Source organism: Arachis duranensis, chromosome 5 (genome assembly GCF_000817695.3).
Source record: "Arachis duranensis cultivar V14167 chromosome 5, aradu.V14167.gnm2.J7QH, whole genome shotgun sequence".
NCBI lineage: Eukaryota > Viridiplantae > Streptophyta > Magnoliopsida > Fabales > Fabaceae > Arachis > Arachis duranensis.
Window position 1 is genome coordinate 38027746 of NC_029776.3, and position 15039 is coordinate 38042784.

The 15039-nt window shown below is 33.2% G+C and overlaps 2 protein-coding genes across 2 annotated transcripts; one reads left to right on the forward strand and one right to left on the reverse strand.

Annotated features, from left to right (window-relative positions):
* Positions 1–435: 435 nt before the first annotated feature.
* LOC107489306 (mitochondrial outer membrane protein porin of 36 kDa) lies at positions 436–3047 on the forward strand. Its single transcript, XM_016110058.3, has 6 exons — positions 436–774; positions 862–929; positions 1539–1649; positions 2027–2113; positions 2220–2428; positions 2514–3047. The coding sequence occupies exons 1-6, from the start codon at positions 726–728 to the stop codon at positions 2818–2820; spliced, it is 831 nt and encodes a 276-aa protein (XP_015965544.1). The 5' UTR covers positions 436–725; the 3' UTR covers positions 2821–3047.
* Positions 3048–3511: 464 nt separating this feature from the next.
* LOC107489307 (uncharacterized) lies at positions 3512–6306 on the reverse strand. The gene is made up of 8 exons (XM_016110060.3): positions 6031–6306; positions 5662–5741; positions 5461–5554; positions 5204–5358; positions 4968–5088; positions 4680–4871; positions 4250–4333; positions 3512–4146 (listed from the first exon to the last, which is right to left on the reverse strand). Exons 1-7 carry the CDS (start codon positions 6127–6129, stop codon positions 4298–4300), a joined length of 777 nt encoding a protein of 258 aa, XP_015965546.1. The 5' UTR covers positions 6130–6306; the 3' UTR covers positions 3512–4146; positions 4250–4297.
* Between the last annotated feature and the right edge of the window lie 8733 nt (positions 6307–15039).

The window sequence follows — 15039 nt, forward strand, 5'->3', positions numbered from 1 at the left end:
CCCGCCAGTCTACCATTAGGCAAGACGGGCTGGAATTCTAGGACCGCCTCACTAAGCAGGGTGAGACGGGCTTTTGACGGAACGGGACGAATTTTTCCGCTTGCCACACCCCCAACTGAGACTTCCACTCGTTCTCTCTATATTTGTTTCTAGTAACTACCTAACTAATTAATGAATTTTTACTTTTTATTAATGTACTTTCTTTTATAAAAAGAAATCTAAATATTTAAAAAAATAATATTACACAATCAAATTTTTTTAATAATTAAATTTAATTACATTAATTTAACATAATAAAAATTAATTATAATTAATATTATTCTAAATTTTATTGTTCTTTATAGAATTTGATTCATACAAAAAAGAAAGCATTACTATTTAAAAGAGAATGTTGAACATGAATCGCACCGGAAGAATATGCCAGTGTTCCCCTTGCATTTCCCGTTCCTCGTGTCATAAATCAACTTGTACTATGACAACATGCGATCCAATTCACGATCCAACGGTCAAAGTTAATCGTCTTAGTCTCTCACAAACCCCACAAAATTAGGGAACTCTCTCCTTCATCCATCACCACTCGCGCCATTCCCACACTTAAACATTACCATCACCAGACACCTTCACATATTTTCGCTCTCTCTTGTTTTCTATTCTCTCTTCTTACATTTTCCTTTCTCGTGTTTTCTGCTTCCATTTTTTGGAGAAAATTTTTAAAGAAACAAGTCATGGTGAAAGGTCCAGGATTCTACTCCGATATCGGCAAGAAGGCTAGAGGTTATTGATTTTTCTTTTTTTTTCTTCTCATTGTATTATGCAATTCTTTTGTTTGTTTTCTAATTATGTGCATTTATCGCGATGCAGATCTTCTGTACAAGGATTACCAGAACGATCGCAAGTTTACTCTCACCACTTACACTACCAGCGGAGTGGTGAGTTTAGCTTTTTTTTTTTTTCCCTTTATTTTAGCTAGGATATTTGATTTACGGTTGAATTTTCGTTGTGTTTTGGCTATAGAAATGCTATTACGTTATATTGAGGCATTGTTTTAAATTTTCTTCAATTTCTATGTTTTAAGGTTTAATTGCTCGTTTACTGTAAAAGAAAGTGGAGGAAAGTAACATATTCTGGAAAAAATCAGGATAGTGTCAAGAAAATTATTAGAGAAACTATTAGAAAAGACCTTGCGTTTATGGTTGCCTTAAATTGATAGGGCTTAATGATGTTATAAGGCTTAATGATTGATCTATATCCTGATTTGGCATCGTAATTGTTGTGTTTGAAGCTATGATTACTCTCTGTTGAAACTTGGAATATATGTTTGTTGTTTGGATCTTGCTCGGTTTTAGTCTCTTGCCAATACGTGATAATTTTCAATACTAGCTAAGTATTTGTAATTGATTCAAGAAGCTGCTTTTGGAATTTTCATATCACGAATAGTTGATACCTAGATTGTTATTATGAATTCAGGGTTAACTAATTAAGCCTAAGAGATGAGGTTTCTTCGTGTTCTGATAGTTTCAGTTGATTTCTATCTTCAGGAAATCACTTCAACTGGTCTCAAGAAGGGCAATGTATATTTGGCGGATGTTGCCACAAAGCTGAAGAACAAGAACATCACGACTGATGTCAAAGTGGACAGTAACTCAAATGTGAGTCGGATTATCTTGCTAGGATGATTATACTTATCAAACAAAATGATGCTCTTTAAGAAATTTTGTCAGTATGCTTCATTGGCTGTATTGATTTATTTCAACTCCTATGATTGGAACATATATCTGAATTATTTATTCTAATATGTTTAATTTATTGTTTTTTTTTTTCTATTGCTTTAAATTCTAATTATGGTAGAAGCAATGTTTCATTGTTGCTTGTTTCTCTTATATGTGATATATAACTGATTTTTCTTACCCAATATGGCATGTTGTATGTGGTGCCCATTTCCATTTAACAATCCTAGCATAGTCTCGTGCAACAAAATTTTCTACGTTTGCAAGCGCTTATGGTATTGTTTTGGAATATTTTTCAGCTCTTTACTACCGTTACGGTGGATGAGCCTTCACCTGGACTCAAGACAATTTTTAGCTTTATTTTTCCGGATCAAAAATCTGGCAAGGTACTGAAAACTTTCCTATATGTCCTACTTTGTGAATGCTTACTAGTTATTTACCATATAGTTACAATAAATGAGGATTTTTATTCTCTCTTGGATATTTAAAAAGGTGGAGCTCCAGTACCAGCATGAGCATGCTGGAATCAGCACTAGCCTTGGATTGACGGCAAAACCCATCGTTAACTTCTCTGGTGTTGTTGGAAATAATCTTGTCACTCTTGGGACAGATGTTTCATTTGATACTGCATCTGGCAACTTAACCAAGTACAATGCAGGGCTGAGCCTGACCCATTCTGACCTGATTGCATCTTTGAGTCTGTGAGTACCTATGCCTGCCAAATTTCATGATTACCTTTTATTTTTATTCCTCTTCTATTTTATGTTCTTTGGTTGATAAATGCAGGAATGATAAAGGAGACACCCTCATTGCCTCCTATCACCAGAATGTAAATATACTGACAAACACTGCGGTTGCTGCTGAGTTTTCTCATAGCTTTTCCAGCCATGAAAACAGACTCACTATCGGAACACAACATGCACTCGACCCCTTAACCTTGATCAAAGCTCGTGTCAACAACCATGGCAAGGCAACTGCTCACATCCAGCATGATTTGTCCATAAGAACCCGTTTCTCCATTACTGCTGAAGTTGACACTGGTGCCATTGACAAGAGTGCAAAGGTTGGCCTTGCTTTGGCCCTGAAGCCTTAAAGTCAGTTATTTGTGAGTGAAATGCCATGCCCTAGTTAGCTGTAGGTTTTTCGCTTCAGATTCCAGTTGGAGCAACCTTTGGTAGGTTATTTTTTGAGCTACCTTTTGGAAGCCAAATAATTGGCACAAAAAAGTTATTTACATATCTAAGTTTCAACTATCCACAAACACAATTAATTTAATTGATATATTGCTGAGTACAATTTCGAAGGTGATTGTTTTTTTAATCCTACTTTTTCAATATTTATTTAAATTTTGATTCAGTTCATGTGTTATATAAATGATTTCATGTACAACACTAACTATGGATTCCACCTCCTTCCTTCCTCCCATTTTTACATTGTTAACATGAAATTTTAATTTTTAATGTTATTGTGAGTTTAAGAATTTGTAAGCTTTTTTAATGGCAAACTCGTCTTCCCAAACAATGAGAATTTTTGCCATAGAATATTTTATTTGGATTTGATTAAATTATGATTCACATTAGAGTATTAATAAACTAATTGTCCACCATAACTTTCTTCTGTCCCTGTTAAGTCAAATTCAGGAGTTTAAAAAAAGAGGTCATATAATCTGCCAGAACATGTTACAGTTTGTCAACCAAAAACACCTTAGATGATAGATGTCTAGCATAGCAAAAAATAAAAGAATATATATATACTTAAAAAAATATAATAAAGAAAATACACAATAATACTTATTTCCAATTGACAAAAATAATGTTTTCAACTCTCATGATATTGGTAAGGAGTATTAGAGGCAAATGGGTGAGATTTGGATGGAGACAAGAGCAAAAGTTGACACTAAAAGGGGGCATAAAGCCGTTTTTGCAGGTGGAGTGCAGTGGCTCATGGAAATTTGATTTAATAAGATTATAGGTGATATGTGTATGAGTTGCTTGTTTTATTTTGTATATCGGCAAATTTTTTGTGTTTGTTGAGACTTTGTGGAGTATTTGTTGTGTTTGACAAAAACTTCTGATTTATAGTCTGTCCTTAATGGCAGTGCCCAAGGAAATAAACTATGAATCAAAAGACATTATTTTGGGTCAAGTTAGTATGAACAATCTAAAGAAAAATTGTCTTTATTGTGTCTGTCACCAACACCAAAACATAATAACTAAGAATAATGCATAATTATTTTCAAATAGAAAGAGACCACATTATCCTAAACCCCAGTAAGAATTTCACCCCTTCCCAATCTTAACACATTTCATCTTCTTGGTTGACATTTCTCCTTTTGTTGTAGCCTCAATTTCATTGTACCCGAAATTGAGTGATTGACAGTGTTGTGATCCATCCACATCATTATATCGACTCATCAAGGCTTATACAGCAAAAAATGAAAGAAACAAAGATTATTCATAAAACTCTATGTATAGGATTAATTTGATACTAATCCAAACTTGTCTAAAATAGAAAGACCACACCTTAACACGAGAAGCGTTGAACATTTTGGAAATCTAAATTTTAACTCTTCATAAGCTCTGGGATATGCTAGCTGTCAAGTCAATCTGTAAGTCAATTATGTAAATCAAGTTAGATAAAAGTACCAAACTTGAAATTTATGGAGTATTATATGACTGCTTTTAGATAATGCTCTGAGGACTGAGATAAAGAGACATAAATATAGAGATTATGTAGATAAAAACCTATTTGGTTATGTAAACAAGGATAGAAATACAATTTTTAAGTAACAGACAAAAATAAATTCTTTTATTTTTCTATACTTCCTAAGAGTAGAAATAAAAATATCTGATTATGTCTCTCTGTCTTTACTTTATATTCTATCTCAGAACAGAATTCAAATGCAGCCCATGCGTATGTATGTGAAAGTTTATGCAGCAAATTAATTCAAACCTTATTATCAAAAAATCCAGGATCCTTCTCTTTGAACTTGGTGATGATGGAATCATTAAAACAAATCTCAACAACATCATATGCTGGTTCTTTCGGAGTGAAACAATTTTTCTTAACCTCAACCTTAAAAACGAATGATCTATCACATAACATACGTTGAAATTCTGAGAGTTGTGTTAAGTCAAAATCACCCTGTTTCAAAAAAAAAAGTGATACTAAATCAGTACTAATAAGTCATCATATCATAACCAAACTTACACTAATATATTATTATTTCATAAAACTTACATTTTCAGTAGATTTCAAAATCTCAGTGCAGGATTTATGGAGCAAAAGGCATCCAAGCTTTTCAAATATGACAAAGGTTGCACTCCCTGAGGAATCAATAACTTTCACCTTAATTCTATACCTGTTTTTATAATATATACAAATGAAATAATCAGCATAAATAAATCTCATACCAACACTATAATTTCAAGGAAAACAAATCAATATTTTGAAGAGTAAATGAAAAATATATTGACCTTGGAATAATATTCTCAACATGCTTTGAACACTTTTTACAATAGTATGACCCAAACTTCAGAACAACTTCAGTGCCACATCTACATTGAGCAACAAACCAATCAGGTCCACCAATCACTCCCATAATTATACCATACACAGCATAATCACCATCCTAAAAGAAAAGTAACAAACAATAAAAAATGCATTACTATTTTAATTTGGACTTGAATGATGAACATGAAAAGAAAGTAAAAAATAATAAAAAATGACTAACCTCTTTACATTCCTTCAATTCTCCAATTGTCTTCCGAGGTGTAATCTCGAGAAAATCTTCCGCAAGTGAGTAATAGTGATCATGTTTTTGAGCACTATGTGATTTCAAAGATGATATAAAGCAAGCAAAATTTTAGATATTATGTAAAGGAATATAGCAATACTATAGCATAGCCATGAAGCTTTAAAAAAAAGGTTGAACCTCGTATTAACGTTGGAAAGGGGTTTCTCCCTAATCAGAAATCTATCAAAGTTTTGTTTATGCTTAACGGTGCTATCAACCTGTTGCAACAATGCGGCGCAACAAAAGGGAAATAGAAAATTTAGTTAGCAAAGACAATAAACTTCAAGATAAAAAGGATACAAATGATCACAGTGCCGCATGATATGTAGGTTTGTACATATTTAGTTATTTTTGTTTTCCAAAACCACAAATAACATCTAACACCATGTTTTATTTATCAAATTGGAAGTGAATGATTAAATAAAATGGCATATGTCGCTACAACCAAACTCAAAATTTAATAAAAAACACATCATTAATTAACTATAGAAACAAGAATTTCTTAACCTTGTTGAAGGCTCGTGTGAACAACTTCGGTATGGAAATTCTTTTTGTCCATGACGTGTCCCCAAGAACACGTTTTGATGAGATCAACTTTTGAGGCATTGAAAAGCGTGCAGAGATTTGTTTTGCTTTCAGCCTTGAAACCTTAAAGATGGTTGATCAGTGATGGTAGATTTTCACACTTCCATTAGATGTTGATTTATTTCTGCTTGGTCTAGGGTTGAAATAAATTAGGGGGTGTTACGTATTTAGAATCTTTTTCGGTCACTAGAATCGTTAAAAATAGTAATTAACCAAGTTAATATAATAGTTAACTCACTCCTCTACTTAAATAAAATAAGTATTCGATTTTAGATTCTATTTTGTCTGTGCAAGCCCATAGATAGGACTGGAAGTGAGTCAAGCTAGCTCATGAGCCAGCTCGAGCTCGACTCGTTAATAGCTCGATAAGCTAAGCTCGTAAGCTGGTGAGCCAAGCTTAAACCTAAAATTAAGCTCATAAATTAAATGAGCTGAGCTTGAGCTTGGATAAGCTCAGCTCATTAGCTCGTGAGCTGGCTCGATATATATATATATATATATATAGTCTATATTTTTAATATTATATATATACATATGAAATAGTAATATATAATTATATATTAATGATCTTAATTATTTAAAATTTTATATTTATTTATTACATATAATTTTGTGTAGGACATAAATAAAAAATTTATATTTATTGATAGATAAATAATATATAAAATTGTTCTTTTTAAATATTTTTTAAAATATATAAGTTACAATTTATTGATATAAAATTATAGATTTTGTATTTATGTTTCTATTATTTGAGCCAGCTCGTGAGCTTTCGGTGAGCCGAGTTTGAGATTAAGAAATAGGCTCGATTGTTAATGAGTCAAGCCGTGAGCCAAGCTCAATTTTGGTGAGCCGAGCTTGAGCTTGGTCTAGCTCGGCTCAGCTCGGCTCACTTCCAGCCCTACCCATAGACCAAGAGCTCAGTTTGCATAATAATTTACGCAATCCATTTTAAGCTGAAAATAATTGCATTTTATTTTTAATAGATTACTTATTTATTTTCATATTTAAGAAATGTTCATTTTCACCTCATAAAAAAAAAAGATAACTTCCATGTCAAATAAAAAAATAAAATTGATGACTAAATTTTCATCCAATAACTCTCAAATATTAATTTCATGTGAAGTTGACTTCACATGAGTTTTCACCTAATTTAAAATACAAACATTTTACATCGAATTTTTTTTATTTTATGTCAATTTTTTTATTTTAATAACCATATTAGACATATTAACAAATATCATTAAATCAATCATTTTTATTTAAAATATAAAATATATATTAAAAATTAATTAAATTATATATTATACATAAATATATAATAATTAATTTAATGATTAATTTTTTATATGTCCATCATATTTTTATTATTTTAATGTTTAGACAAATCCACAATCATGACCATTCAAACGAATTGCGAGGTAAAAGAAGCGAAATAATGAATTAAAATATTCAACTTTAAGTGGACTATATTAATGTAAGGCAAGAGTGATATGGTAGCAATTAAGGGGTGAAGTGATTTGAGGGATATTGATTTTAGAGATTTAGTCTCGCAGTATCAACTAATTCTATTACTTTAATATTCATTTTATCTCAATTTGAAATCAATTATTAGAGATATAATCAGTACCTTAGCTTTACCTATGAAATATGAATAGAAGTGATGATATGCGTTGGTTGGAGATGGCCATCACCAATTTGTGCAGCAATATCTCTTACAGCATAATTAGATTTTGATGATGCATCAAATTCTTTCCTTGTGTCGAAGTTTTGGGTTACAAGAACCATGTCCATGGAACGTTTGATCTGTTTCGGCTTTCTTGTTTGTGATGGTTGAAAGGAAATAATTTTTTATGTTTTTATTTATATTTAGTACGAAACTCTTGATCCAAAAAGGGATACTACAAATTCAACAAAATACATCTACTCATTCCTTCTCTAAACATACATGAATCATCTACATAAATCTTCAGCTGAAAGTATCACGTCACAATTGGCAAACATAATTCAATATAACCATGATACGGAAAGGTTATTGCTACACCTTTTATAGCTAATGCCACACATTATATTATTATTGTTTTTAAAATATCACACATTAATATTTTAAGTTGATCACTTTTTTGTCTTATTTACTCTATTTAGTAATGATTTGTTTCTTCTAATTCTCTTTTCACTAGTCCATCTTCTAATTCTTCTTGTTAATTATTTTATATCAACTGCCTTTTAATTTATGGAAAATTATCTGATGCTGCAAAAGTCAGCATGTGATAGTGGGAGCACCACACGTGTATGGAAACCTGTGGCACAAGAACAGGGTTTATGTGCTTAATGTAAGGAGTGGCAGGTTTTCCGTTTAGCGTTTTCGATAGCGGAAGCATAATTAGGCATAATTACATTGTTTTGTTATGTAAAGTGGGTATTTGGGCCACTAAAAGGGATTTGGTGTCAGGCCCAATTATATTTTGGGTGTAACATTTATTTGTTAGTCATTAAAGTTTGGTAAATTGGAAGAGAAAAGCAAAATAGACTTTCATAAGTTGGCCTTCTTGAAGAATAAGAAAAGCTGAATAATTCATTGTTAATTTTGTTTTTTTTTTTTTTTTTCAATGTTTGAAATTCGTTATGTGTCTTATTTAGTATAGTCTTTCACAAATGGATTCGAGTAGAGTTTTTCTTTCTTTTCTTTTTCTTATCACAATCAACAATCATGATGACAAAAGGATTAGGAGAAAAACCCTATATAGTATACATTTCGAACTTATGAATGATAGCCCCTTATAGATGAGATTTGTTGCAATATCTTCGATGAAATTGGCAAAATTCTTAGGTTATTTGTAAGTTATTTATAAATGTTTACAAAAGGTTTAATTACTCTATTGGCCCTTATAGTTTCGTAAAATTTTCAATTAAGTTCTTATACTTTTTTTTCTTTTAATTGGATCCCTGCACCAATTTTTTTTTTTCAATTAGGTCCCTTTTGGTAATAATTGGCTTAATTAAACCTTTACAAAATATAGTTATAGTTTTGGCAGATAGCTATGTTTTGTTTCATTGATAAGAAAATAAATTAATATTTTTAGAAATAGATGGGTTGAAAAATATTGGGAGCATGTTATAAATTTTTAAGAAGTACGTTTTACATGATTAGTGACTAAGATAGATAAAACAATATTCATGTTGGAGGAATATAATTATATTTGGAGGACATAAACGTTTGATTAAAGTTGGCTTAACGATTAATTTAATGGAAAATTTTAAGGTGTTTTACCAAAGAAAAAAGCAAGACATGCCTAACTTACGTGTTAGTTATTGAAGATTTGAGTCTAATTTTTTTAAATGAAAAGGAGAAAAGAAAGATTAAATTAACGCAGAGTGATTTCAAATATCAAAGCAAGTGGTGACATAAAAAAAATATTATGTCCATTTGGAAGATTTTTAATGTTGTTGGGACTGATGGCACTATGATGGAATAACAAAAATAATTTCAAAATCCTAAACTATCATGTTTATTCGAGTCAGAACCAAAATGAAAATAATTTCAATCATAAAAATATGAATTAATTTAATATTTATTAAAATTGAATTAGTTTAGTAAAATTATAAAAAAATTGAACAGAATTATTTAGTAAGCCTATTCTTCGACCACCCTTCAACAAGACAAAAGGTACTCTCCCAATTAATTGTTACTAAAAAATAAAAACTGTGCAATATCTTGTAGAATAAATAAACAACTTAAGAAAGATATAATCAATATAAAATAAATATAAATAGAATATCATAATTAATATTTTAATATAAAATATTTCATATATAATAGCATATATAAAAAAGAGAAAGAGAGAAGAGAATTTTAGCAATATGAAGAGAGAGAAAATTTTATTAATTCTGTGTGTATCTTCTTTCGAGCAAACCCCTATTTATATACATATAAGGGGTCATCTTTTTAAACTCAATTAATTATACAATCTCTCTTGATATTCTCAATAACATAGAGAAATGGTCATCCACCTCATATCCACTTCACACTTATCACAACACTCTCCCTTAGATGATCATTTAGGATTATTGCCTCGTTAAAATCTTACTAAAAAAACCGAGTGAGAAAAAACCTTAGTGAAGGAAAAAGAGCACAATATCCTTTAGTGATGGGGACTACCTCATTAAAAACCTTGTCAAGAAAAACCCAATAGAAAAAAACCTGACCAAGGAAAAAAGAGTACAGTCTCCCCCTCTTGTCGACATCATTTAATGTCTCGAAATCAGTGCATCTCAATCTCATGTACCAATCTTTCAAATGAGGGTTTTGGGAGTGATTTTGTAAATAAATCTGTCAGATTGTCACTTGAGCGGATCTGTTGGACATCAATGGTCCCTTGATTTTGAAGATCATGAGTGAAGAAGAATTTGGGAGAAATATATTTTGTTCTATCACATTTGATATATCCGCCTTTAAGTTGAGCAATACATGCTGTATTATCTTCAAATAGGACAGTTGGAGCTATCTTCTGATCAATCAGTCCACATGATGACAGAATATATTGAATCACACTCCTTAGCCAAAAACACTCGCGACTAGCTTCATGTATTGCTAGTATTTCAGCATGATTAGAGGATGTTGTTGCAATTGTCTGTTTCGTGGACCTCCATGATATAGTTGTACCACCATATGTGAATAGGTATCCTGTTTAAGATCTCCCTTTATGTGGATCAGACAAATATCCAGCATCTGCATAGCCAACTAATTCTGACTTGGATCCATAAGGATAAAACAATCCCATATCAACCGTTCCATGAAGATATCGAAAGATCTGTTTGATTCCACTCCAATGTCTTCTGGTTGGAGAGGAACTATATCTTGCTAGTAAATTCTCAGCAAATGATATATAAGGTCGTGTATTATTAGTAAGATACATTAGTGTGCCAATAGCACTAAGATATGGTACTTCAGGAGCAAGGATATCTTCATTCTCTTCCTTAGGACGGAATTGATCATTTTCCACATTCAAATATCTTACGATCATTGGGGTACTCAAGGGATGTGACTTATCCATATAAAATCTTTTCTAGATCTTATCTGCGTATGTTGTTTGATGAATAAAGATCACATTTTTTATATGCTCGATCTGCAGGCCGAGACAAAATTTAGTTCTTCCAAGATCTTTCATCTCAAACTCTTCTTTTAGAGTTTTTATAATTGTTGGAATCTCTTCAGGAGTTTCAATGATATTTAAATCATCAACGTGCACAGCAATTATAATGAACCCAAATGCAGATTTCTTTATGAAAACGCATGGACAGATATCATCATTATTGAATCCATTTTTTTTTGCCAGATACTCAGTAAGACGATTATACCACATTCGTCCAGATTGCTTCAGACCATATAAAGATCTTTGCAATTTGACTGAGTATAACCCTTGCGAATATTCATTGGGTGGTTTAGATATCTTTAATCCTTCAGGGACTTTCATATATATATCACGATCTAATGAGCCGTACGAATAGGCTGTTACCACATCCATTAAAACCATATGCAGTTTATGATATGCAGATAAACTGACCAAATAACGTAATGATATCAGATCCACTACAAGGGAATACGTTTCTTCATAATCTATACCGGGCCTTTGTGAAAAACCTTGTGCCACAAGTCGGGCTTTGTAGCGCACAACTTCATTTTTCTCATTTTATTTTGTCACAAATACCCACCGGTATCCAATAGGTTTTACATCTTCTGGTGTACAGACTGTAGGTCCAAAGACTTCACGTTTTGCAAGTGAGTCTAACTCAGCCTTCATGGCTTCTTTCCATTTTAGCCAATCATTTCTTTGTCGACATTTTTCGACTGATCTTGGCTCAAGATCTTTACTTTCATGCATGATATTGAATGCCATATTATATGCAAATATTTCATTGACAATTGTCTTATTTCGGTCCCATTTCTCTCCTGTAAAGACATAATTTATCAAGATCTTGTCATTTTCACAAATTTCAGGTACCTGAACGTCTTCTGACGTTAAAATTATATCAGAATTTTGGACAACTGCAGGTATCTTTACTATGTCTTTTTCAACAGGAATCGTATTTACCTCTTTTCTTTTTCGAGGATTTTTGTCTTTGGAACCGACAGGCCTGCCACGCTTCTGGCGTGAATTTGCTTCAGTGGCTACTTGTCCTACTGGGACATCAATTCGAATTGGGGCATTTTCCACTGGTATATAAGATTTAGTTATCCTCTTTGTATCGGAAAATGCATCAGGCAATTCATTTGCTATTCTTTACAAATGTATAATCTTTTGAACTTCTAGTTCACATTGCCTTGATCGAGGATCTAAATGCATCAACGATGATGCATTCCAATTAAGTTCCTTTTCAGGAAGCTTATTCTCTCCTCCTAATGTTGGAAATTTTGATTCATCAAAATGATAATCCGCAAATCGGGCTTTAAATACATCTCCAGTTTGTATCTCAAGATACCTCACTATAGAGAGAGAATCATATCCAACATATATCCCCAATTTTCTTTGGGGTCCCATTTTAGTGCGATTAGGTGGTACAATGGGAATATATATCGCACACCCAAATATTCTTAAATGGGAAACATTTGGCTGTTGGCCAAATACTAATTGCATAGGAGAGAACTGATGGTAACTCGTTGGCCTCAAACGAATAAGTGCTGCGGCATGTAAAATAGCATGCCCCCAAACCGAGGTTGGGAGATTCGTTCTCATAAGCAAGGGTCTAGCAATTAATTGGAGACGTTTAATAAGCAATTCTGCTAACCCATTTTGTGTGTGAACATAAGCTACTGGATGTTCAACACTTATTCCATTAGCCATACAATAAGCATCAAAAGCTTGGGAAGTAAACTCACCAGCATTATCAAGACGAACTGATTTGATTGGATTTTCTGGAAATTGTGCTTTTAATCGAATAATTTGAGCCAGTAATCTCGCAAACGCCAGGTTGCGAGAAGATAATAAGCACACATGTGACCATCTCGAAGATGCGTCTATCAGGACCATAAAATATCTAAAAGATCCACATGGTGGATAAATAGGTCCACATATATCACCTTGAATCCTTTCTAGGAATTCAGGGGACTCAAATCTAATCTTTACTGGTGATGGCCTTAAAATTAACTTCCATTGAGAACATGCAGCACAACAAAATTTACTAGATTTAAGAATCTTCTGGTTCTCTAGTGAATATCCATGAGAGTTTTCAATAATTCTCCTCATCATGGTTGTTCCCAGATGACCCAATCTATCATGCCAAGTTATGAATTCATTTGGACTAGTAAATTTCTAGTTTACAATGGCATGTGATTCAATTGCACTAATCTTGGTATAATACTGGTGCACGAAATTGTGATCATCAATGGCGCAATCAACATGGTACGCACAATTGCAATCTCAACTCTTTACCACAACTTCGCACAACTAACCAGCAAGTGCACTGGGTCGTCCAAGTAATAAACCTTACGCGAGTAAGGGTCGATCCCACGGAGATTGTTGGTATGAAGCAAGCTATGGTCATCTTGTAAATCGCAGTCATGCAAATTCAAATGGTTATAGATGATTTATGAATAAAGCATAAAATAAAGATAGAGATACTTATGTAATTCATTGGTGAGAATTTCAGATAAGTGTATGGAGATGCTTTGTCCCTTTCGTCTCTCTACTTTCCTACTGTCTTCATCCAATCCTTCTTACTCCTTTCCATGGCAAGCTGTATGTTGGGCATCACCATTGTCAATGGCTACAGTCCCGTCCTCTCAGTAAAAATGTTCAACGCGCTCTGTCACAACACGACTAATCATCTGTCGGTCACAGCACGGCTAATCATCTGTTGGTTCTCAATCAGGTTGGAATAGAATCTAGTGATTCTTTTACGTCTGTCACTAATGCCCAGCCTTCAGGAGTTTGAAGCTCGTCACAGTCATTCAATCCTTGAATCCTACTCAGAATACCATAAACAAGGTTTAGACCTTCCGGATTCTCTTAAATGCCGCCATCACTTCTAGCTTATACAACGAAGATTCCGATTAAGGAATCCAAGAGATAAACATTCAAGCCTTGTTTGCTTGTAGAACGGAAGTGGTTGTCAGGCACGCGTTCATAAGTGAGAATGATGATGAGCGTCACATAATCATCACATTCATCATGTTCTTAGGTGCGAATGAATATCTTAGAACAAGAATAAGCCAAATTGAATAGAAGAACAATAGTAATTGCATTAATACTCGAGGTACAGCAGAGCTCCACACCTTAATCTATGGTGTGTAGAAACTCTACCGTTGAAAATACATAGAAACAAGGTCTAGGCATGGCCGAGAGGCCAGCCCCATGATCTAGGAACTAGACGTCCCAAGATGATCCTAAGATCTAAAGTGATCAAAAGATTTAAATACAATAGCAAAAGGTCCTATTTATAGAGAACTAGTAGCTTAGGGTTTACAAAAATGAATAAAAATCCACTTCCGGGCCCACTTAGTGTGTGCTTGGGCTGAGCATTGAAGCTTCCATGTGTAGAGACTTTTCTTGGAGTTAAACGCCAGCTTTTGTGCCAGTTTGGGCGTTTAACTCCCATTCTTGTGCCAGTTCTGGCGTTTTACGGCAGAATTCTTAAGCTGACTTGGAACACCTGTTTGGGCCATCAAATCTCGGGCAAAGTATGAACTATTATACATTGCTGAAAAGCCCAGGATTTCTACTTTCTAACTCAATTGAGAGCGCGCCAATTGGGCTTCTGTAGCTCCAGAAAATCCACTTCGAGTGCAGGGAGGTCAGAATCCAACAACATCTGCAGTCCTTTTCAGCCTCTAAATCAGATTTTTGCTCAGGTCCCTCAATTTCAGCCAGAAAATACCTGAAATCACAGAAAAACACACAAACTCATAGTAAAGTCCAGAAAAGTGAATTTTAA

Bases quoted from the DNA above. Each gene is read 5' to 3' on its own strand.
- LOC107489307 (XM_016110060.3), bottom strand. From the start codon at position 6,129: ATGCCTCAAAAGTTGATCTCATCAAAACGTGTTCTTGGGGACACGTCA. The intron at 4,872-4,967 runs GTAAGTTTTATG...TTTTTGAAACAG, and splicing joins TTTTGAAATCTACTGAAAAT to GGTGATTTTGACTTAACACA. The intron at 4,334-4,679 runs GTTTGAATTAAT...ATTGACTTACAG, and splicing joins CTGGATTTTTTGATAATAAG to ATTGACTTGACAGCTAGCAT.
- LOC107489306 (XM_016110058.3), top strand. From the start codon at position 726: ATGGTGAAAGGTCCAGGATTCTACTCCGATATCGGCAAGAAGGCTAGA. The intron at 775-861 runs GTTATTGATTTT...ATCGCGATGCAG, and splicing joins TATCGGCAAGAAGGCTAGAG to ATCTTCTGTACAAGGATTAC. The intron at 2,429-2,513 runs GTGAGTACCTAT...TGATAAATGCAG, and splicing joins CTGATTGCATCTTTGAGTCT to GAATGATAAAGGAGACACCC.